We start from the raw sequence: 24,481 nt of genomic DNA on the forward strand, positions 1-24,481 counted from the left end.
TTCATAGTCATGAAAATAAAGAAAACTCTTTGAATGAGAAAGTGTGTCCAAACTTTTGGTCTGTACTGTGTGTGTGTATATGTATGTATGTATATGTGTGTGTGTGTATATATATATATATATATATATATATATATATATATATATATATATATATATATATTATAATATGTCATTATAATGTGTTATAATTAACCGTAATTGGTTACTATGCCCGGGCAACACCAATACAAAAAATACATTAACAGGTGATCAAAACCCAAAATATTATCAATGAAACAAAGCCGTTGCACAGCTCCAATGACTTCTCGTTCCATTTGAGAGGTGTAATGATTGCCCCCCCCCATGTACTCAGTAGAAGGAATTCTACAATAGATCTGTGCCCAATTCGCATTAGGACTAGGGTCATTGCCGACATGAAAATACCTGCAGCAAATGAATGACATTTGTTAAAATCAAATCTACTTTGATGTTACTGTATTTTGCAGTGGATTCCACCACACTTGACCAAACCCTAAAAGAAAGCAGCGCTGCTAGGAATTTTATATTCCCAAGTTACCTGATAGATAAGTGAGTACAAGTCTGTTTTTTAAGCAAAAACATGCTGAAAGCAGCGGCCTGTAGTCAGTCTACAGTGTAACGAAGAACAATCTTTCAAAGGGGACCTATACGATAACTTAAAGGGAATCCGTCACCCCTTTTTTGCGATATCATATAATGATATCATTCAATTGTGTGTCACATAAGGATTCACTTAGTACTTTTGCTTCCCCCTGACAACGCACCTTTCATGCATAAATACCTTGTTTATATCTGTTCAGATGTATGTAAACTGCTGCTGTCCGGTCCGCTGGGCGGGGCTTATTCACCTGCTCCCCTCTCCCTGTCTTGCTCTACGCATTTCTTCTTGTGTAGAGCAAGACAGGGAGGGGGGGAGCAGTTGAATAAGCCCCACCCAGCGGACCGGACCGTGGCAGTTTACATACATCTGAACCGATATAAAAAAGGTATTTATGCATGAAAGGTGCGGGGTCAGGGGGAAGGAAAAGTACTAAGAGAATCCTTATGTGACACACAATTGAATGATATCATTATATATATATTATCTCAAAAAAGGGGTGACAGATTCCCTTTAATATCATTGTGTGTATATGTCTGTGTGTATGTGTCACGATCCACTTTTGGATTTGCGGTAGCTCTGGTTCCTCTCAGTTAAAACTTTTTTCCTTTTGGACCATCAGGGGTTAATGTCAGTTTTTCCCCCAATGGCAATCTGGTGTAATTGCATTGCTGCTGGGTCAGCTGATGTGGGCGGTGACCACTCCCACCATCCGTTAAAAGGTCACCTGATGCATCAGCTGACTGTTGGTGATACAGTTCCTTTCTGGAGACCAGCCTAGCAAGAGCAGCTCTCTGGTGTTGGGAGTTCAGTTTCTGTTGTTATCTGCGGTGTGGCGCTTAGCAGTGGTGTTCATTAAGCGAAGTTGTTTTTTCCCCATCCCTTACTGTTTGTCATTATCTCCTGTGTGTTATTATCTGTAGTGGCTAGGCTAGCGCCCTACGCTGGCCACTGCACTAGTCAGGGCAGTTTAGGTGACAGTGAGGGACAAGGTATCCTGACGGCATTGGGGGAAAGGACCCACATAGGGAGTTAGGTGAGTGCAGGGACAGGCTCAGGTGGTGACCATCCCTCATTCCCTATTGGCAGGGCCTACCTCTCTCCTATCCCATCCCCGTTGTATGTGTGTTGTGCCGTTAGCGGACCGACCATCCGATGGGTCGAGTCACTCCGTGACAGCTGCGTGTGTGTATATGTGTGTGTATGTATATGTGTGTGTATGTATGTGTGTTTGTATGTATGTGTATATATATAATATCTGTATCTCAAAAATCAATATGAGCCTCTACTAATATTTTAGCAGGTTCAGGTTCCATATGTGTCATTGTCACATAAGATATTCTGAATTAGTTCTCTTCTGGATGTATCATAGTTAACATGTGTTCAACAGGTCCAAGCGGTCTTGAAGCGTAAAGAAGAGGAAGACAGACAAATGAGAGATTTGGTACAGAGTCTGCAAGATGCTTTGGAAAAAGAGAAGGCCAAAGTCACCAATCTGGCTGAGCAGGTGAAACGTTCGTTCATGTATAGCGTAAAATGGATAGGTTGGTATGTGGTCCCAATATTTACTTGTAATGCACCGGTATATTTCTGAACACTAATATGGATTTTAGCTTTTTGCCTCTGTATCATGGGAGAAGTGCAAGGCCACTAATGCAGACCGGATCCAGTTCTTGAGAACAGAGAAAATTTTTATTAAGGGATAGCAAGTTGCTTGTTTTTACAAGCAATTTGAAAATGTAACATTTAAAAAGATAAAACCACCTCTTTAATTACAGGAATCTGTAATGATTGCAGTAAGTTTTAATAGAACTTCTCCTTATTGTCTGTTCACAGGTTGCTGCCACTAAGGCAGAAGCGGCACACAACAGGAGGCACTATAGGGCTGCTGTGCTGGAACTAAGTGAGGTCAAGAAAGAACTTCAGGCAAAGGAACAGATGATTCAAGCACTTCAAGCTGAAGCTGAAAAACTGCAGTACGTACTGGGAATAACTTGAATTTCTGAATTTTTCTTACACCAAATACAAATACATTGCAAGTAAATTGCCATGTGTAGCCTAGGTTTACTAATCTACAGTCTAAAGTAGCATGGAGTATTTGAGCTGTACTTTGTTCTACACTCAACTACAGCTCTGGCAAAAATTAAGAGACCACTTCCAAATGTTCAGTTTTTCTGATTTTTCTCTTTATAGGTACAGTATATTCTTGAGTAAAATGTAAACTGCTGTTTTAGTCTATAAACTTCTGACAACATGTCTCCGAATTTCCAAGCAATAAATTTCGTTTTCTTTTTCTGAATAGGAGAAATGTTCAAAATTAAAAACAAAACAGTGCTTTCAGACCTCAAATAATGCAAAGAAAACAAGTTCATAATCATTTAAAAACAACAATACTAATGTTTTAACTCGGGAAGAGTTCAGAAATCAATATTTTGTGGAATAACATGACTTTTAAAAACAGCTTTCCTGCGTCTTAACATGCTTTCCACCAGTCTTTCACACTGCTTCTGGCGCAAAAATTTAAACCGTTCTCTGTTTGCTGGCTTGTGACTTTCCATCATCCTCTTGATTACATTCCAGAGGTTTTCAATGCGGTTCAGGTCTGGAGAATGGGCTGCCCATGACCGGGGTTTGATGTGGTGGTCTCTTAATTTTTGCCAGAGCTGTATAGTGAATATTTATATCCTGAACTTCTGTATGATGATGTCGGTTTCATCTTGCAGATCTCAGGACGAGAAGCATTCTCAGGAACTGTTACAGTTTCAGCAGGAATTGGCTGAAGCACGGTCGCAGTTGATAATTCTCCAGAAGGAACTTGATGATCAATTTGCTAAGAAGCCACAAGTTAATCAAGAGGTAAAAAAGACTTGAAAAATGTCCATATGATCTTTGGAAATACCGTGTCTCTAGCCTCAATCTGCTCAGATAATTTCTATAGTAACGAAGGCTGTCATTTTGTAAGGCACACATGAAAATTTGCATGTGTATGATCATCTTCTAAATCTACATTTACTCTGTCGCCTTATTGGGGGACACAGAACCGTGGGTGTTATGCTGCTGTCCACTAGGAGGCGACACTATGCATAATCTGAAAAAGATTAACTTTGGCTCCTCCTCTGCAGTATACACCCCTGGACGGCGTCAGCCTTCTCCAGTTTTTGCTTAGTGTCGCAAGGAGGCACACCTTTTTTTTCTTTTTTTCCTTTCGTCGGAACAGATGAAGAAAAGTGGGTCTCCAGCGAGACTCCCGGCATGGCTCCTTCCTTGGCCCCCTTTTTAGGGGTGCCCAGTTGAAGTAGAGATGGCGGTCCCCCATGTGGCTCCTTCCCCAGTCCCTCGGGTACTGGTCCGAAGTTGAGACCCCCCCCTCCTTCCCAACCCCCTTCAGGGTCTGGGTTGAGGTTGAGGCAAGGATGAAGACCCCCTGACGGTGACAGACACACCCTCCCTAATCCCCCGCAGGGGGCATTAGGTTGAGACGCTGCAGGTAGGGTCGGAGTACAGACAGCATTCTGCACCAGGGACCCCAGCCCAGCTGTGGGATCCTGCTGGGGCCGGGGGAGGGTGCAGGCAGACGTGGCACAGCAGAGACAGGGCTTTCTGCGCCCCTGCCTCTGCAGCAGCAGTGGCTCCATGGCGCTCCAGGGACCCCCCACACAGGAACCGCTAGCACTGCTGCCCCCACCGCTAGCCAGTCGCCCATTCTGGGGGGGTCCGGTGCAAATCCGACCCCCTCCCAGACTACCGCGCCGCTCTGGAGCCCTCCTGGGCATCAGGCCTCTAATTTAGACCGCGGCTTCGGCCTAGCCGAAGCCGCCGCCTTTTCCCCGCCCCCCCGGCCCGCCCCTGGCACGCCCCCCCGGATGACGAAAATGACACTGCAGTGTCATAGAAGGGGCGGATCGAGGCAGGAAGGGCGCGCTTTTACATGGCCCAGCGCGCCCTTTTCCAGCTCTCCGCCCCCTTCCCTCTCCACCTCAGAATCCGGTGGCCATCTTGCTGCACCTGGAGGAAGGCAGCACAGAGTCTCCGGGGGGCACAGGACATGGGGCTTATCAGCGCTGGACCTAAGGGGAGCACCGGTGGGGTAAGATCACAGCTGGGTCCTTGGTACTCAGCTGTGAATTCCTATAACCTATAGCGCTCTCCTACTCCTTTTTCCTCTGCGTAGATACCCCTGTAGGGTCTCTATTAATCAGCCTAGGTACTATGTCGGGCTCAAAGAAAAGAACCAGGCAAGACTGCTTTTATGCAGTCTGCACAGCCTGCAAGGCCACTCTCCCCAGCGGCAGCACGTATCCGGACTGTACCCAAAAAAACGGAGCAGAACCCCAAGAAGTCCCTACCAACGCTTCTGCGACCGCTACTGCGCTGGAATGGGCAACTCAGATGTCGCAGTCTATGACACAGTCTATAGATAACCTGACCTCCACATTACTGCAGGGTCATGTCTCCGCTATGAACGTTACCCAGCAAAGGGACGTCCGGTCTCATGATCAGGGCGCTTCCGACAGTTCGAGGCGTAAGCGGACCCACAGGTCGCGTTCAGCTGTGTCCTCACATAGCAATAGGTCTTCCCCCTCCAGGGAAAGACACAGTGGCCTCAGGTCACCGAGGCCGTCCCCTGATAGAGAAGGACAATGCGGATCTCCACAATGATCCCAGACTACGGGAAACCTCCGCTCTAGTTCGCCCGCTAGGGAGCTCCTTAGCGATGCGCAGGACTCAGAGGGCATATGTGACTCCAATTCAGATAACGAAACAGAGAACGCTTTGCTCCCTAGTCCCCCTAGCAATACTGCGATAGTTGAGGATATCGTCTCTTCCATCCTTCGGGTGCTGGACATTTCAGATCCAACCCCGGAAGCACCAGAACACAACATTTCCTTTGAAAGTGTTCAGAAACCATCGAAGGTCTTCCCTAATCACCCGGAATTCCAAAAAATCCTTTCTAAGCATTTTTCGCAGCCTGAGAAAAAATTCGCCAATCGCAAGTATTTGGAAGCAAAATACCCCTTTCCACAGAAAGACACCAAGGATTGGACAGATCCGCCTGAAGTGGACCCTCCAGTCTCTGGGCTGGCAGCACAAACGCTTCTCTCGCTGCCGGACAGATCAACCCTCAAGGACACGGCAGACAGACAAGTCGAACGCATGGCTCGTTCAATCTTTGAAGCGGCAGGTGCCTCTTTGGCTCCCGCATTTGCTTTAGTCTGGGCAGCCAAGGCCATCATGGCTTGGGCTGCTCTATTGCAAAAGGGCCTTCAAGCTTCAAATCCTCAGATGGCGGACCAGGCGGTGCAAATTGCAGTGGTGGCAGATTACATGGTCCTTGCAGCGTTGGACTCTGCAAGAGGAATAGCGGGAATAGCATCAAACGCCATTACAATCCGGCGTATTCTCTGGCTAAGAGAATGGAAAGCGGATGCGGCCTCAAAAAAGTCCCTAACAAATCTCCCGTACTTCAGTGGCCGTCTTTTCGGTGAAAAGCTGGATACAATGATATCCAATGCTACCGGGGGCAAAAGTACTTCCCTCCCTCAACTAAGACCAAAACGCACGTTTAAAAGGCGTAATCAATCTCGTTTCCGATCCTTTCGGAATTCTTCGGGCTGGTCCGTCTCACGCCCAGCACAAAACCGTAATCGTTCCCCCCCGCAGGGACAACACACGGCGGCACAGAGGCCGGACAGGAACTGGCAATCAAAGGCAAGCCAGGCAAAACCTAAAGGAGGAAAACCTCAGACTTTTCCCTCGTCCTGACTCATGCCCTCTCGAAGACACCCCACTTGTTGGCGGACGACTGCTACTCTTTCAGCAGGTCTGGCTGACTATTACAGAAGACAAGTGGGTCAAGGAAATAGTGTCTTCAGGATACAAAATCGAGTTTACTACCAGCCCACCGCACAGGTTTTTTCCATCTGTCCCTCCAAAATCCCCGCTCAAAGCTCAGGCCTTCCGTCAAGCGGTTTCTTCCCTCCTGCGAGCAGGAGTCATAGTGCCAGTCCCAGCAGAAGAGCGCTTCCGAGGGTTCTACTCCAACCTGTTCGTGGTGCCCAAGAAGGGAGGCAGCATCCGACCCATACTAGACCTCAAGCAACTCAACAAGTACGTTCGAGTTCGTCACTTCCGCATGGAATCCCTCCGGTCAATCGTTGCGTCTATGGAAAAAGGAGAATATCTTGCCTCCATAGACATACAGGACGCATACCTGCATATACCAATTGCTCCCGCCCATCAGAGGTTTCTCAGATTCGCAATCAACCAAGACCATTATCAGTTTGTGGCCCTCCCGTTCGGTCTGGCCACGGCCCCCAGAACATTTACAAAGGTCATGGCAGCTACCATGGATGTTCTGCACTCCAGAGGCATAGTAGTCGTTCCATACCTGGACGACCTTCTCATCAAGGCCTCCACCCTCAAGGACTGCGAGGTCAACGTCTCGATCACGATCGACACTCTGACGCGCCTGGGATGGTTAGTCAATTTACAGAAGTCCTCGACTACCCCGAGTCAGTCTCTGACCTTCCTGGGGATGCTATTCGACACCTCCAAGGGTCTGGTGATCCTCCCCAGGGACAAGGCACTGGCTCTCCGTCTGGGAGTTCACACACTCCTCCGCAAGTCCCCCAGATCTCTCCGGTATACCATGAGAGTACTTGGCAGGATGGCAGCAGCAATGGAGGCGGTACCATTTGCCCAGTTTCACCTCAGACCCCTTCAACTGGCCATCCTCAAGTCCTGGGACAGGAATCCGTTCTCCCTCGACAGGGAGTTCCGGTTATCAGCAAACACCAGGAAGTCCCTGCACTGGTGGCTCAAGCCAACCTGGCTTGCAAGGGAAAAATCCTTTCCGGTCAATGGAAGGTTTTGACCACCGACGCAAGCCTTATGGGTTGGGGCGCGGTGCACCTACATCACAGAGCGCAAGGCAGGTGGTCACCAAGGGAATCGACCATGCCCATCAACATCCTGGAAATTCGGGCCATCTTCCTGGCGTTGCAAGCCTTCCATCACTTGCTGGCAGACTTTCATATCAGAGTACAGTCGGACAATGCCACGGCAGTGGCATACGTGAACCATCAAGGCGGCACCCGCAGCATCCAGGCGATGACCGAAGTAACGCGTATCCTACAGTGGGCGGAGGATGCAAGGTCGGTACTCTCCGCGGTCCACATTCCGGGCGTGGACAACTGGGAAGCCGACTATCTCAGCCGACAAGGAATGGACTCTGGGGAATGGTCTCTCCATCCCGAAGTTTTCGGTCAGATCTGTCATCGTTGGGGGACCCCGGACGTGGATCTGATGGCATCCCATCTCAATGCCAAGGTTCCCAATTTCATGGCCAGGACGCGCGATTCGCGATCGCTCGGAGCAGATGCCCTGGTTCAGGACTGGACCCAGTTCCATCTTCTGTACATTTTTCCACCCCTCCCCCTGATCTCCAGAGTCCTGAGGAAGATCAAACAAGAGGGTGTTCCCACCATTCTGATCGCTCCAGACTGGCCCAGGCGTACATGGTACGCCGACGTCGTGCAACTCACAGCAGACGCTCCCTGGCGTCTCCCCACACGTCCCGACCTCCTGTCACAAGGCCCGTTCTTCCACCAGAACTCAGGGGCTCTCAATTTGACGGAGTGGCCATTGAGACCTGGGTTTTGACCCAAGCAGGTTTTTCACCGGACGTTGTTAAAACCATGATCAGGGCTCGAAAGCCAACTTCAGCCAGGATTTACTATCGTACCTGGAAGGTTTTTCTTCACATGGTGCGACTCTCGTGGGCAGATTCCACTTCCCTATTCTCTTCCAAAGGCCCTCGGGTTCCTTCAGTCAGGCCTGGACGCCGGGCTATCCCTGGGCTCGCTGAAGAGCCAGGTCTCAGCGCTTTCAGTGCTCTTTCAGAGGCGTATTGCTAACAAGCCGCAAGTGTAGACTTTTCTCCAAGGGGTTTCCCGATTGGTTCCCCCCTACAAACGTCCGTTGGAGACGTGGGACCTCAACCTGGTCTTGACAGCACTACAGTCACCTCCTTTTGAACCCCTTAGGGTGGTCTCACTCCGCTTTCTATCGCAGAAAGTGGTTTTCCTGGTGGCAATCACCTCGCTACGCAGGGTGTCTGAACTTTCAGCTCTTTCCTGCAGACAACCCTTCCTGGTTTTTCATCAGGACAAGGTGGTTCTCCGTACAGTACCATCCTTCCTTCCGAAGGTCGGGTCCAGCTTCCACCTCAATGAGGAAATATCACTACCGTCTCTTTGCCCGGCTCCCGTTCATAGGGTAGAGAAGGCTCTGCATACGCTTGACCTTGTCAGGGCATTGCGTGTTTACGTGTCTAGGACTGCTCCTTTCCGGAAGTCTGATTCACTTTTCCTTCTTCCAGAAGGCGTTCGCAAGGGCCTACCGGCTTCCAAAGCCACCCTTGCTAGGTGGATCAAGTCCACCATTCAAGAGGCTTACCGCCTCAACAATTCTCCTCTTCCGGCCGGTATCACGGCACACTCTACGCGGGCGGTAGGGGCCTCTTGGGCCATTCGGCATCAAGCCTCAGCACATCAAGTGTGTAAGGCAGCCACTTGGACTAACCTGCACACATTTACAAAACACTACAGAGTGCATACCCAGTCCTCAGCGGATGCGAGCCTGGGTAGACGGGTCCTGCAGGCGGCAGTACTCCAAGTCTAGGGGACTGTCGGCACAATATTCGTCCACTGCTTCCCACCCAGGGACTGCTTTAGGACGTCCCACGGTTCTGTGTCCCCCAATAAGGCGACAGAGTAAAGGAGATTTTTGTGTACTCACCGTAAAATCTCTTTCTCTTAGCCTTTAATTGGGGGACACAGCTCCCACCCTGTAGCCCTTGCGGGCCGTTGTTACGGTTGGGTTCTCATATTGTTGTTTGAGCCTGTTTATAGTAGCCTTTTTTTTTACAGGCATGGTTATGTTTCTGGTATATTCCTCCTAATGCTTTTGCACAAAACTGGAGAAGGCTGACGCCGTCCAGGGGTGTATACTGCAGAGGAGGAGCCAAAGTTAATCTTTTTCAGATTATGCATAGTGTCGCCTCCTAGTGGACAGCAGCATAACACCCACGGTTCTGTGTCCCCCAATTAAAGGCTAAGAGAAAGAGATTTTACGGTGAGTACACAAAAATCTCCTTATCTGTGAGTGCTGGTGGTTGGCGCAAACTCTTCAGGAATGCGGGCTCAGGACAGCCATTTTAATGACTTATGGGGGTCTCCGTGTAACCATTTCTATTGTAGATAAGTTTTCTTATTTAAATTTTGATAACTTAAACAAAAATTCCTTTGCTTCTTTTAGACTTTGTTTTCTACAGATGAATTTATACATTCAATACATCTCTTGTTTTTTTTCCAGGTAGAAGATCTAAAGTGGGAGGTTGAACAGAAGGAGCATGAGATTCAGTCCTTGAAGCAACAGTTGGATATGACTGAGCAACGTAACCAAAGAGAATTGGAGAATGTTCAGACGTTACTTCAGGTATGCAAAAGCCTCAATTTGATAGTTCAGCAGGTACATAATGTCTAGGGTTTTCTTTTCATCTTTGAATATTATGACTTTTTATGATCTATTGCATAAGTAACCTCTGGGATACCTGCCAGCTCCCATAAATGAAGGGATTGAGGGTTTTTTTTTTTTCTCCAGCACAACTCAGTCTTCTGACTACCCTGCTGTGTGGGTGTCCAGAAAACCATGAAACCCTGTTTTATCAGTTTTCACTAGAATTTTAAAGCATCTCAATTTTTTTGTACGTACAATTCATAGTTGCTGCTTTTGACATAATTCCACGAGTCCTGCTTGGCTTTGCCAATGTTTTGAAAAGTGAGCAAAGATTAGCCTTAAAGTGGTGTGTCGGAGCAATGCTGGCAAATTCATCATACGCTATGCCACAAAAGTGGTGTAAATTAAGGCACAAACATACTTTGGTCCCTTACTTGAGTAATGAGTACATTTCTTTTAGTGGCACACAATAAATTACGAGATGTGCCAAATTCATTAAGGGGCATGCGCTTCTTAATGAATGCCACCTGACGCCTCTTACTCCAGCGCATCCATCATCAAGACTGGCGTGCAAAACATCAGTCTTGATAAGTCTGGTCCTAATATTTAGTGGGGGTCCAGCTTTTCTGCTCTCACTGATCAGTAAGTGATGGCATGATAAGAAACACTTTAACATGGGTGAAGTATTGTAGACATTGGGGATCCATTGGGATTTCTTTCCAGTATCAGCAAGTTGAATAAATCGTAGTTTGTTGACTAACCTTGCCATAATGTAATTTTTTTCCATTGGTTATACTAAGTGTTTGCAAATTTGTAACACTGTCCTCTTGCTACACCACAGAATCTTAAAGCTGAACTTGAAGCTGTACGAGAAGATTTAACCATAACGCAAAAGGACAAGTTCATTCTGCAGACGAAAGTGACTGAATTAAAAAACAGCATGAAGACATTGCTACAGCAGAACCAGCAACTAAAATTGGATCTTCGACAAAGTCGGACTAAGAAGGTTAAAAATTAAAAATAAATTGCTGCCCACCCTTTAAATATAAAAAAAAATGTCAAAGGAAGTGCTCGATAAACAGTAAAAAAAAAAAAAAAAACCTCTTCATTTCATAATACGCCAACCTGTCCCGAAGCACCTTTCTTTTTAGAAAACTTGGTGGGTTTGCCCACATGAAAAAACCTCATGTGCACAGACCTTTAGCTGTTCAAGAGAGGAAAGGAGCTTTTTATGTGCTTGCCCCCTCACAAAATAGGCTAGCCAAGTCACAGAATATACCAGTCCTTAAATAGTTAATACAATACTTTTTGGATGATCTGTTTTATCCATTAGTGCATGCCTTACTCCTCTTTTTTTCATTTATGTACCATGCCTTACCCATCTTTTTTTTCTTTTCATTTATGTACCTTTTATCGCTGTTTCCTACAGAGGAAGGAGTTTAAAGGAGACGTTACGTCATCTAATCCTGTGACTCCGGTTAAGATCCCTGACTGCCCTGTTCCAGCTTCCCTGCTAGAAGAGCTCCTGAAGCCTACAACGATCAGCAGGGAGCCTCTGAAAAACTTGAACAGCTGTCTTCTCCAATTAAAGTAATGATATTGTTTAGGAATCCCGTTCTATAATTACCGTATCTGATCGTGAATGGCCAAAGACACTACAAGTGTTTTCCTATTAGAAGATCTAATTTAAGATCTAGATTTCACGATCCGTGTACAGTCTGCAATGCCCAGACTGACTGAGGTCTCCCAACATTACTGCCTCAGATACATATGAGGCTGTAAGTTCGTGTCGGGAGACCTGCAACCAGACCTGGCATTGAGGACCGTACACAGAACTTGAAATATGCTGAAGTATTTGAACATGGCCTTATGTGTGAAGGTTTCTATATGGTGTTGGTTTCTACATGGTGTCAACCTTTTGTCCACGCTTGGATTTATGGCATAAACATTAATGCTTGCTGTAACTAACTTCATTACCATTACATCATGGAGCATGTCAGGGACTTTAGGCAGATGCCAGCTATATTATATAGCTGTCATCTACACCTAACAATAGCAATCGGCGCGCCCGCCAATCTCTATTAACCTCTTAAATGCCGCTGTCAGATACTGAGCCCATGGGCCACCAGAATGTATCTGGTGTGATCTCTGGGTGTCATAGGAGACTCATTTTCACTGAATACTGTGGTACTGTTCTATATAATACAAGTGATCAGATAATTGCAGGTTTAAGTCTATTAACCCCTTAGTGAAAGTGCCAATTTGGTACTTAATGACCAAGATAGTTTTTACTCTGTTGCTTCATTGGGGGACACAGAACCATGGGTGTTATGCTGCTGTCCACTAAGAGGTGACACTATGCATAATCTGAAAAAGATTAACTATGGCTCCTCCTCTGCAGTATACACCCCTGGACGGCGTCAGCCTTCTCCAGTTTTTGCTTAGTGTCTCATAGGAGGCACCCCTAAAGATTTTTTTCACTTTATTTTTTTCCATTTTTTTCCTGACGGACTACAGATGAAGAAAAGTGTGTCTCCTGCGAGACCCCCGGCATGGCTCCTTCCTCGGCCCCTATTATAGGGTTCCCGGTTGAAGTTGAGGTGGCTATTCCCCATGTCGCTCCTTCCCCAGTCCCTCGGGTACTGGTTCGAAGTCGAGACCCCCCTCCTTCCCCAATTCCCTTGGGTTCTGGGTTGAGGTCGAGGCAAGGATGAAGCCCCCTGATGGTGACAGCAGCACCCTCCCCAATACCCCTCTGGGGGCATTAGGTTGAGACCCCTCAGGGCCAGGGCCAGGGACCTCCAGCCCAGCTGCGGGCTCCTGTAGGGGCCGGGGGAGAGTGCACGCAGGCATAGCACACACAGACACAGGGCTCCTGTGCCCCTGTCTCTGCGCCAGCTCCATAGCGCTTCAGGGGGACCCCTCACAGGGCCCCGCTCCTGTTACTAGCCCCACCGCTATCCTGCCTTTAGATTCGGGGGGTCTGGTTCAGATCCGACCCCCTCCCGGACATCCGCGCAGGCCTGGAGCCCTTCTGGGCATCAGACTTCAAATTTAGACCGCGGCTTCGGCCTAGCTGAAGCCGCTGCCTCCTCCCCGCCCCCCGGATGACAAATTTGACACCTTACAGTGTCATAGAAGGGGCGGATCGAGACTGAAAGGGCGCGTTTTTACATAGCTCTGCGCGCCCTTTTAAGCTCTCCGCCTCCCCTTCCTCCTCGTCCTCTCAGCGGCCATTTCTGGGTCAGAATTGCTGCAGGAGAAGGCATTGTGACATCAGCAGCACGTCAGCCAGTCTCCGGGCGGCACAGGACTATGAATCTACGGCGCTGGACCTAGGGGCACACTGGTAGGGTAAGATCACAGCTGGGTTTTCTTACTCGGCTGTGAATCCATATTCCCTATAAGGCTCCCCTATAGGTTTCCTCTGCATAACCACCCCTGTAGGGCCCTCTGCATAGCTAGCCCTTCTGCACTCGGTGCACTATGCCGGGCTCAAGGTACAAGAGAACCAGGCAGGACTGCTTTTATGCATTCGGCATAGCCTGTAAAACCACTCTCCCCAGTGGCAGCACATACCCGCACTGCTGGGATTGTATCCAAAATACTGGGTCAGAACCCCAAGAGGCTCCTACCAATGCTTCAGCGTCAGCTACCACGGCGGAATAGGTTACTCAAATGTCGCAGTATGACGCAGTCCATAGATAACTTGACCTCCACATTACTCCAAGCTCTGCAGGGTCATATCTCGGTTATGAACGTTACCCAGCAAAGGGACAGCTCCACTTAGGGACAGGCCGTTTCTGGCTCTCCCACACGTAAGCGGACCCACAGGTCGCGTTCATCTGCGTCATCCCATAGCACACGGTCATCCCCCTCTAGGGAGAGACACCATAGTTCCAGGTCACCTAGACCATCCCCTACTAGAGACAGACAACGCAGATCTCCACAGCGATCCCCGACCACAGGAGACATCCGCCCCAGTTCGCCCACCAGGGAACGCCTCAGCGATACGCAGGATTCGGAAGGCATCTGTGACTCCGACTCAGACAACAAAACGGAGAGGTCTCTGGTCCCCGGTACCCCTAGCAATGCAGCGCTAATTCAGGACATTATCTCTTCCATCCATCTGGCGCTGGACATTTCTGATCCACCCCCGGAAGCTCCAGAACACAAGATTTGCTTTGAAGGTGTTCTGAAACCGCCTAAGGTCTTCTCTAATCACCCGGAATTTCAGGCGATACTTACTAAGCAGTTTTCGCAGCCCGAGAAGAAATTCACCAATCGCAAATATTTGGAGGCAAGGTACCCTTTCCCACAGAAGGACACCAAAGAGTGGACAGATCCGCCCGAAGTGGACCCTCAGCACAGACCCTCCTGTCACTGCCAGATAGCTCAACTCTTAGAGACGCAGCAGACCGGCAGGTAGAACGCATGGCTCGTTCAATTTTCGAAGTAGCAGAGGCCTCCCTGGCTCCCGCGTTCGCTTCAGTCTGGGCGGCCAAAGCCATTCTGGCTTGGGCCAAAAAATTGCAGGATCGCCTCCAAGCTTCCAATCCTGAGCTGTCGGACCAAGCGGTTCAAATAGCAGTGGTGGCAGATTACATGCTTCATGCAGCTCTGGATTCTCAAGAGGTGTAGCGGGAACAGGATCAAACGCCATCACAATCCGGCGTATCCTTTGGCTGCTGGAATGGAAAGCTGACGCGGCCTCGAAAAAGTCCCTCACACACCACCCGTACCTCAGTGGGCGACTTTTCGGTGAAAAGTTGGACACAATGATATCCAATGCCACTGGGGGGAAGAGTACCTCTCTCCCTCAACTAAAACCTAAATGCACGTTCACAAGGCGTAACTAAACACGATTCCGATCCTTTCAGAATTCTTCAGGCTGGTCCGTCTCACGTCCAGCACAAAATCGTAACCGCTCTCCACGCAGGGACAACCCACGGGCGACGCAGAGGCCGGACAGGACCTGGCAGCCGAAAGCAGGCCAGGCAAAGCCCAAAGGAGGAAAACCTCAGACTTTCTCCTCATCATGACTCACGAACTCCGGAAGACACCCCACCCGTAGGCAGACAACTTTTACTCTTTCAGCAAGTCTGGCTGCCTATTACAGAAGACAGGTGGGTCAGGGAAATAGTGTCTTCCGGATACAAGATAGAGTTCATTTCCAGCCCACCGAACCGGTTCTTCCTCTCTGTTCCCCCAAAACCGCCAGACAAGGCTCGTGCCTTCCGCCACGCGGTTTCCTCCCTCCTTCAAGCAGGAGTCATAGTACCGGTTCCCGCAACCGAGCGCTTCCGAGGGTTCTACTCCAATCTATTTGTAGTCCCCAAAAAAAGGAGGCAGCGTACGGCCCATACTGGACCTAAAACAACTCAACAAATATGTACGGGTTCGTCATTTCCGCATGGAGTCCCTTCGGTCTATCATTGCGTCCATGGAGCAGGGAGAATTTCTCGCCTCCATAGACATACAGGATGCATTCCTGCACATACCGATTGCTCCTGCCCATCAGAGATTTGTCAGGTTCGCTATCGACCAGGATCTCTACCAGTTCGTGGCTCTCCCTTTCGGACTCACCACGGCTCCCAGGACGTTTACAAAAATCATGGCAGCCACCATGGACGTTCTACACTCTAGAGGCATAGTAGTCGTTCCATACCTGGACGACCTTCTCATCAAGGCTCCCACCTTCAAGGACTGCGAGGTCAGCGTCTCAATCACAATCAACACTCTGAGTCGCTTGGGCTGGTTAGTCAACTTGCAAAAGTCATCGACTACCCCGAGTCAGTCTCTGACATTCCTGGGGATGCTATTCGACACCTCCAGGGGTCTGGTGCTCCTTCCCAGGGACAAGGCACTGGCTCTCCGTCTGGGAGTTCGCATACTCCTCCGCAATCCCCCCGATCTCTCCGGTTTGCCATGAGAGTCCTCGGCAGGATGGCAGCAGCAATGGAGGTGGTACCATTTGCCCAGTTTCACCTCAGACCCCTTCAACTAGCCATCCTCAAGTCCTGGGACAGGAATCCTTTCTCCCTCGACGGGGAGTTCCGGCTAACATCGAAAACCAGAAGCTCCCTGCACTGGTGGCTCAAGCCAACCTCACTTGCAAGGGGAAAATCCTTTCTCTCAGGTCAATGGAAGGTTCTGACCACTGACGCAAGCCTGACAGGTTGGGGTGTGGTGCACCTACATCACAGGGCACAAGGCAAGTGGTCAACACTGGAAGCGACCATGCCCATCAACGTCCTGGAGATTCGGGCCATCTTCCTGGCACTGAGCCTTTCATCACTTGCTGGCAGCCTCTCATATCAGAATACAGTTGGACAATGCCACGGCGGTGGCATATGTGAATCACCAAGGCGGAACCCGCAGTACCCAGGCGATGAGGGAAGTGGCACATATCCTCCACTGGGCGGAAGATACGAGGTCGGTACTCTCTGTGGTCCACATTCCGGGTGTGGACAACTGGGAAGCCGACTTCCTCAGCAGACAAGGAATGGACTCGGGGGAGTGGTCTCTCCATCCCAAAATTTTTCACCAGATCTGCCGTCGCTGGGGGACCCCGGACGTGGACCTAATGGCATCCCATCTCAATGCCAAGGTCTCCAACTTCATGGCCAGGACACGCGATCCGCGGTCGCTCGGAGCAGATGCCCTGGTTCAGGACTGGACCCAGTTCCAGCTTCTGTACATTTTTCCACCCCTTCCTCTGATCTCCAGAGTCGTGAGGAAGATCAAACAAGAGGGAGTTCCAACCATCCTCTTCGCGCCAGACTGGCCCAGACGTACATGGTAAGCCGACATTGTACAACTTACAGCAGACACCCCTTGGCGTCTCCCCGACCGTCCCGATCTTCTATCACAAGGCCCGTTCTACCACCAGAACTCAGGGGCTCTCAATTTGACGGCGTGGCCCTTGAGACCTGGGTTCCAACCCAGGCAGGGCTCTCACCGGACGTCATTAAGACTATGATCAGGGCACGGAAGCCAGCCTCCGCCAAGATTTTATTACCGTACCTGGAGAGCTTTCTTTACCTGGTGCGAATCTCATGGCCAGATTCCACTCCCTTATTCCCTCTCAAAGGTACTTGGTTTTCTTCAATCGGGCCTGGACGCCAGGATATCCCTACGCTTGCTTAAGAGCCTGGTGTCAGCGCTCTCAGTGCTTTTCCAGAGGCGCATTGCTAACAAGCCACAAGTAAGGACTTTTCTCCAGGGAGTTTCCCCATTAGTTCCCCCCTACAAACGTCCACTGGAAACGTGGGACCTCAACCTGGTCCTGACAGCATTGCAGGCACCACCTTTCGAACCCCTTAAGGAAGTCCCACTCCGCATTCTATCACAGAAGGTGTTTTTTTTCTGGTGGCAATCACCTCGCTACGCAGGGTGTCTGAATTGTCAGCACTCTCCTGCAGACGGCACTTCCTAGCCTTTCACCAGGACAAGGTGGTTCTCCGTACAGTCCCATCCTTCCTTCCGAAGGTTGCGTCCAACTTCCACCTCAATGAGGAAATTTCACTGACATCCCTTTGCCCTGTTCCGGTTCATAGAGTGGGGAAGGCTCTGCATACGCTTGACCTTGTCAGGGCATTGCGTATATACGTGTCTAGGACTGCGCCCTTCTGGAAGTCTGATTCCCTTTTCCTTCTTCCGGAAGGCGTTCGCAAGGGTCTGCCAGCTTCCAAAGCTACCCTTGCCAGGTGGATCAAGTCAAGAGGCTTACCGCTTTAACAATTCTCCTCTTCCGGCCGGTATCACGGCACACTCTATGCGGGCGATAGGGGCCTCCTGGGCCATTCGGCACCAGGCTTCGGCACAACAGGTGTGTAAGGCGGCCACTTGGACTAGCCTACACACGTTTACGAAACACTACAGAGTTCATACCCAGTCCTCAGCGGACGCGTGCCTGGGTAGACAGGTTCTGCAGGCGGCGGTGCCCCAAATTTAGGGACCTGTCAGCACAATATTTGTCCATTGCTTCCCACCCAGGGACTTCTTTGGGACGTCCCATGGTTCTGTGTCCCCCAATGAGGCGACAGAGTAAATGAGATTTTTGTGTACTCACCGTAAAATCTTTCTCTTAGCCTCTAATTGGGGGACACAGCTCCCACCCTGTTGCCCTCACGGGCCGTTGTCATGGTTGAGTTCTCATATTGTTCTTTGAGCTCGTACATAGTGGCCTTCTTACAGGCATGGTTATGTTGTTTCTGTTATGTTCCTCCTAATGCTTTTGCACAAAACTGGAGAAGACTGACGCCGTCCAGGGGTGTATACTGCAGAGGAGGAGCCATAGTTAATCTTTTTCAGATTATGCATAGTGTCGCCTCCTAGTGGACAGCAGCATAACACCCATAGTTCTGTGTCCCCCAATTAGAGGCTAAGAGAAAGAGATTTTACAGTGAGTACACAAAAATCTCCTTTTTTCATGACATATTGTACTTCATGTTAGTGGTAAAGTTTCTTCAATATATCGGAAATTTGACAAAAATTTTGAAAAGTTTACAATTTTCAAACTTTTAATTTTTGTACCCTTAAATTAGAGAGCTGTGTCACACAAAATAGTTAATAAATAACATTTCCCACATGCCTACTTTACATGAGCACAATTTTGGAAACTTAATTTTTTTTTTTTTGTTAGGACTTCATAAGGGTTAAAAGTTGACCAGCGATTTCTCATTTTTCCAACAGAATTTACAAAACCGTTTTGTTTAGGGACCACCTCACATTTGAAGCGAGTTTGGGGGGTCAATATAACAGAAAATACCCAAAAGTGATACCATTCTAAAATCTGCACCCCTCAAGGTGCGCAAAACCACATTCAAGAAGTTGATTAACCCTTCAGGTGCTTCACGAGAACTAAAGCAATGTGGAAGGAAAAAATGAACATTTTACTTTTTTTCACCAAAAATTTACTATGGAACCAATTTTTTTATTTTCACAAAGGTATCAGGAGAAAATGGACTACAAACTTTGTTGTGCGATTTCTCATGAGTACGCCAATACCCCTTATGTGGGGGAAAGCCTCTGTTTGGGCGCATGGCAGGGCTCAGAAGGGAGGGAGCACCGTTTGACTTTTTGAACGCAAAATTGTCTGGAATCAATGGTGGCTCCATGTTGCATTTGGAGACCCCCTGATGTACCTAAACAGTGGAACCCCCAATTCTAACTCCAACCATATCCCCTACACACTCCTAACCTTAATCCCAGCAATAACCCCAACACACCCCTAACCCTTATCCCATCCCTAACCATAACCCTAATCCCAACCCTAACCGTAATCCCAACTTTAGCCCCAACCCTAATGGAAAAATGGAAATAAATTTTTTTTTTTATTATTTCTACCTGACTAAGGGGGTGATAAAAGGGGGTTTGAGTCACTATTTTTTTATTTTGATCACTGTGATAGGGTCTATCACAGTGATCAAAATGAACCAATAGAAATAATTTCCTATTGTTGCTGGGTGCCGGCTGGCAAATATCGACGGGCGCACTGTGAAGACGCCGCGGGCAGGGGGACTTCACAGGGAGGTATATCGGGACACCGGGGGACCCCATTTCTCTTTCCTCTGATGTGCGATCACATCAGAGGAGACAAAAATTAAATGGGAAATCGGACTTTTCTTTTTTTTTTTTGTGTTCACCGTTATTTCGTGGTAGCAGAGACCCCGAAGAAATTCCGACTCTAGGGGGCCGCTATACAGTTATTTCTCAGTACCGTTAAAAAGCGATGCTGAGGCATAAATACCCTTAACTGCCGCCGTTAAAAGGCGTATCGGCGGTCGTTAAGGGGTTAAAGAGACTAACCAAACTAAAAAGAAATTATAAAATTTCAAATCACTCTTATCACAAATTAACAAAGAAATTTGAAAAGTAAAAAAATATACATACTTGGTAACACACTCTTCATAAAAGTCCAATCTAGCTAAACATAAAATTAATGAAGCTAATTGGCAAATGCCATAATGAAGAAAAAAAATCATTCCACCATAATTGCGGGTTTTTTTTTTCAGTCACTGCAGTATTGTTAAAAATGCAATAAGAAGAGCGCAAATCATATTATGTGCTGTATTTTCCGGCATATAAGATGACCTTTTAACCCCTGAAAATCTTATTAAATGTCGGGGGTCGTGTTATATGTCGGGTGTTGTCTTATAGGGCGGATGCGGACCAATCATCATATAGTGGGGGGGGGTAGAGTGGTCCTGATGACGGAGGGGGCGTCTCACAAGGAATGGTGTAAGTGGCGTATCCCCCTATTACCTCATTGTGGCAGCGGTACTCTTTGCGGGTCTCTGTGCTGGGGTGCAGCGACGTCTTCTCTTTGTGCAGCGTGGGGGGCTCCGCCGGCATTTCCTCAAAGCCTGGAGGCCTCAGCAGCTCCATTGCTGCGATGCGGTGGCCTCCGGGAAAATGGCCGCTGGGGGCGGTGCATGCTCAGATTCAGATCTCGTCCCGCCACTTACACCTTCCCTGTGTGACGCCCCCTCCCTGCGTCATCGGGACCACTCCCCCCCACCATATGCAGATTGATCCTCACCCGCCCTATAAGATGACACCCGGCGTATAAGAAGACCCACGACTTTTAAGAAGATTTTATATTTTAAGTGGAAAAGTTGGAGGGTCGTCTTGTATGCCCAGTCGTCTTATACGCCGGAAAATATGGTACCTCAAAATTGTATATTTAAAAACAGCAGCTCCAGCTCGCCACTCAAAACAACAAACCCCCACACAGCTCCAGTGATGCTAATATAAAAAAGTTCCGGGTGTCAGGAAAATGGCAACACAAACCAATTTTTTTTTTTTTTCTTTTTACGAAATTCTGAATTTTATTAAACCAATAAAATAAAAAAAAAAATATATATATATTATTTTATTATATTTGTTTGTTCTCTCCGTAATCGTGCTGACCTTCAGAATCATATTTGCAGGTCATTGTTACTGTACAGTGAAGGCCATAAACGTAAAACTCGAAAAACAATGGTGGTATAGTGAGGTTATTTTCGCTATTCCTCTGTAATTGGAATTTTTGTTTTTTAAAAACCAGTCATATATTTGTCAGTGCAAATATAAAATAGTTATGGCTGTTTAAAAAGGGAGGGAAAAGAATGAAAACGAATATGAACAATGACTAAATGATGGAACGGGTACATTGGGGAAGAAGGTTCAGGCCTGGAGTGCTTACCATCTACTATGCTACACCAAACATGCTTTTTTGCACATATACAAGAGTATTACCTAGCTTTTCGAAGTTGAGCTTCCTGCCTCAATGAGATGGGAGTTTATTTGTAATTCTATTCGGTAATGTCTGCGTCTTTTGATTTTATTGGGTTAATTTTGTAACATTGACTTTCTAGGCAAGAAATGGACAGTCTCCAAAAGCAAATGGAAGAGCACACCATAACTGTGCATGAATCAATGACATCCTGGACTGAGGGCCAACTACAGGACTTTACATTATCCGACACACCAGTTGTGAGCAGTGCAAATCTTCAGGATCAGACCCTCAACATTAATGACACCGAAAGACAAGAGCAGGCATTATAGACTGTTCTCCACTATTCTGGCTGCTTTTTATTTCTTGAAGGAAACATTTCTATCTGCATAGCAGACTGGTAGCAAAAGAGCACAGCACATTTTTGATGTTTAAAAGCAAGAGACATTATAAGACATGGGGATTTGATGACATGTATATTGTGTAAGTAACACACATGTTATGTGCCTTGTGTAACAAAAAAAAATTAAAGGATGGGTGTAGCTTCATTTCCAAATTTTTAATGATAATACGCTTCACTTTTCTTCATGTACTTTCCAACAGAAAATACAGAAATATTGAACGTAGAATATTACCAGAGGAATAGGTATGAAAAAATGCTTTACCCCTTTCACCCATGGCTGTTATATTAAATATTCATAACATTAGGTCCTAATTATTTTGAGAACCATTAGCAGTTCCCGAATATACGGTAAGTGATAAGTCAACTGCATTCAGGTAAAGAAGTATCTGCTTGGGAACTAATGCACACTGTAAGATGAAGGTGGCATGTAAACGTAAGGTGTTCTTATTTATTATATGGCACAGACAGAAACCTATACTCCTCTAACATCATCATAGCATTCAGGAAAAAAACATTCTAGTATTTTACTGGCAGTCTCCTAGTATTAAATGGATCTGAAGGATATATTTTTTTATGTATGGTGGTGGTGTGAATTGTTCTCATAAATGTGATTGTTGGGACTAATACAAGTGAATAAAATAGTTTGTAAATGTATCACTGGTGCCATGTGGCAGAACTGAATCTGATATGGCCTAACACATGTGCCTATGAGCAGTTGACATGTTAATTTTTGCTGAGTGTTTCTGTTTGGACATTTAGAATTTGTGACTGTCTTTGTAATATGGTAATATTGGTTTTTGCACCTTTAACTAAGGAATTGAAACTGAAATCCCCTGGCATCCCGCGTATTAGCCAGAGGAAGTTGCTGGTAGCTACACAATCCTGCTGAAGCCACTACAGAAAATAATATGGTACTACATGGCTGTGCCAAGTCCTTCAGAAAGGGATCAGCCATTTACAGCAGCTCTCCACTCTCATTGAGGAAGGTAACAACAGGTACAGGACAATGCAACGTTCAAAGAAAGTGTTTAAGCATTGTTATTTTAGGGGCAATCTAAACTGATCTGTCTAGAGAGATGACAAGTCCCCTTTAATGTATAAGTTCATGTATAATATGCCAAAAGAGAACTTGGACATGTTATCATAGCCAACGCCAATTTAAGAGAGAGTGGTCCAATAACAGAAGGAAATCCCCATCATTGCCCTGTGCAGCCTCCTTGGGTTCCTGCGCGCAAAACCGCAGTGTATTAATGAATTACTGTACATGCTGTTTGTCCAGCCTATATTCTCATCTCAATAGGTTGGTGTGGCATAAACTATTAGTGGGTATGTATTCTTCACACCTAGGAAATCCAGTCTATGTTGTATCAAAGCCATTTTACTAATATAAAGCAATTTTTGATCACCTCATTCTTTTTAGAACACATGACAAATGGTTAATGTTTTCGGGTTTTTGCATGTCAGTTATAAATGGCCAGTAATGTAATGACTGATTCCCTGCCAGTGTTGGGAAAGTCAAAAAACAACTTTTCCATAATTGTAGATGAATAAGACCCAAAGGTGCTCTAAACCCTTTCACGTGTGCAGTCAGGACATTGGTGTGTTCTCATTTGTAAACTGATTTTTTTCTTCATGTTTCATCCGTATATGTTGTATGGTCACAGTTAGAAAGGCACAATAGTTTATGGTTTTTCCCAATGTTATTCCAGAAATCAACTAAACTAGGTTTATAGTGTGTGCTTTGCTCATAGAAGACAGTTCTTTTCTAGAGTCAAACGCCCATCTGACAGTATTTTCAGGCAATAAATAGCTGTCTGCGTAGATTGTGGGTCACAGGCATACTTAAGAAATGAAGGATGCTGTCCATATTCTGAAGTATCTAGTAAATACACATTGTTTTAACTTTTTCTCAGTAACATTTCAGAGGCACTTTGGAACACCTGACTTTCAATGTTTTCTTGGGTTCCAAGATTAGGTTATTCTCTAACACTACCACCACAATAAGGGATAAAAGCGCCAAGTTCCCTAAAGTAATATCTGCCGAATTGCTTTTGATAATATTCTTTGCGCTTTTATTTTTCATTGGAAACTTATTCTTTGCAAGTAAAAAATAAAAATAAAGTCCATAATACCCCGCAAACATGAAAACTTCTAGCGTTTTGTAGTTGATTCTGAATGGTTTGTGATGTTATGGAAGTCTGTGGCATATTTTCATTACTATTTGGTGGATTGCTCAAATAGATATTGCAATGTAATATTTTTTTCATTAATAATGTTTAATGTGCTTTAATTTATAGAGCGAAGAAAATGTATCTTAAGCAAATGATAAAATGTGGAATATCTATATAATATAAGATTACAACTTTTAAACTGTTAAAACTGTACATAATATAATGCTCTGTAAAGCATGTGGATACAATGTGCATAAGATTCCTTTCAAAGTTTCTTTTTCTGTGCAATAAACTATTTTTGTTAAAATACTGAAGTATTGTTTTTATATGACACCATATATCATATTTTTAAAGGGTTATTCATTTTCATTCCAAAAGTTTTGAAAGGCTGTAATAGCTGTTTTAAAGTTATTTTTGCCTTCACATATCCCACTTGGTCATGATACTTATCTGTGCTACTGCGGACTCGCTTTGAGCTGAATCAGTCTTCTACCCCCTCTGGCAGCTGACAATAGAGCTCTGTCTTACCTCCCTTACAAATTTCTTAG

The 24,481-nt window shown here is 46.6% G+C and overlaps 1 protein-coding gene across 3 annotated transcripts in view; it reads left to right on the top strand.

The window, feature by feature from the left end:
* GOLGA3 (golgin A3) overlaps nt 1–24,242 on the top strand; it is a 132,149-nt gene extending 107,907 nt beyond the window's left edge. For all 3 annotated transcript variants that reach the window (XM_073559030.1, XM_073559031.1, XM_073559032.1), the window contains 7 exons: nt 2,010–2,126; nt 2,456–2,595; nt 3,343–3,475; nt 9,995–10,117; nt 10,980–11,144; nt 11,568–11,728; nt 21,502–24,242. In XM_073559030.1, coding sequence (XP_073415131.1) covers nt 2,010–2,126; nt 2,456–2,595; nt 3,343–3,475; nt 9,995–10,117; nt 10,980–11,144; nt 11,568–11,728; nt 21,502–21,691 — 1,029 coding nt within the window. In that variant the 3' untranslated portion in view covers nt 21,692–24,242. The remainder of the gene's footprint in view (nt 1–2,009; nt 2,127–2,455; nt 2,596–3,342; nt 3,476–9,994; nt 10,118–10,979; nt 11,145–11,567; nt 11,729–21,501) is intronic.
* The last annotated feature ends 239 nt before the right edge of the window (nt 24,243–24,481 follow it).

The sequence above is a fragment of the Dendrobates tinctorius genome, unplaced genomic scaffold, assembly GCF_039654945.1.
Source record: "Dendrobates tinctorius isolate UK_male_01 unplaced genomic scaffold, ASM3965494v1 ptg000265l, whole genome shotgun sequence".
In the NCBI taxonomy this organism is placed as follows: domain Eukaryota; kingdom Metazoa; phylum Chordata; class Amphibia; order Anura; family Dendrobatidae; genus Dendrobates; species Dendrobates tinctorius.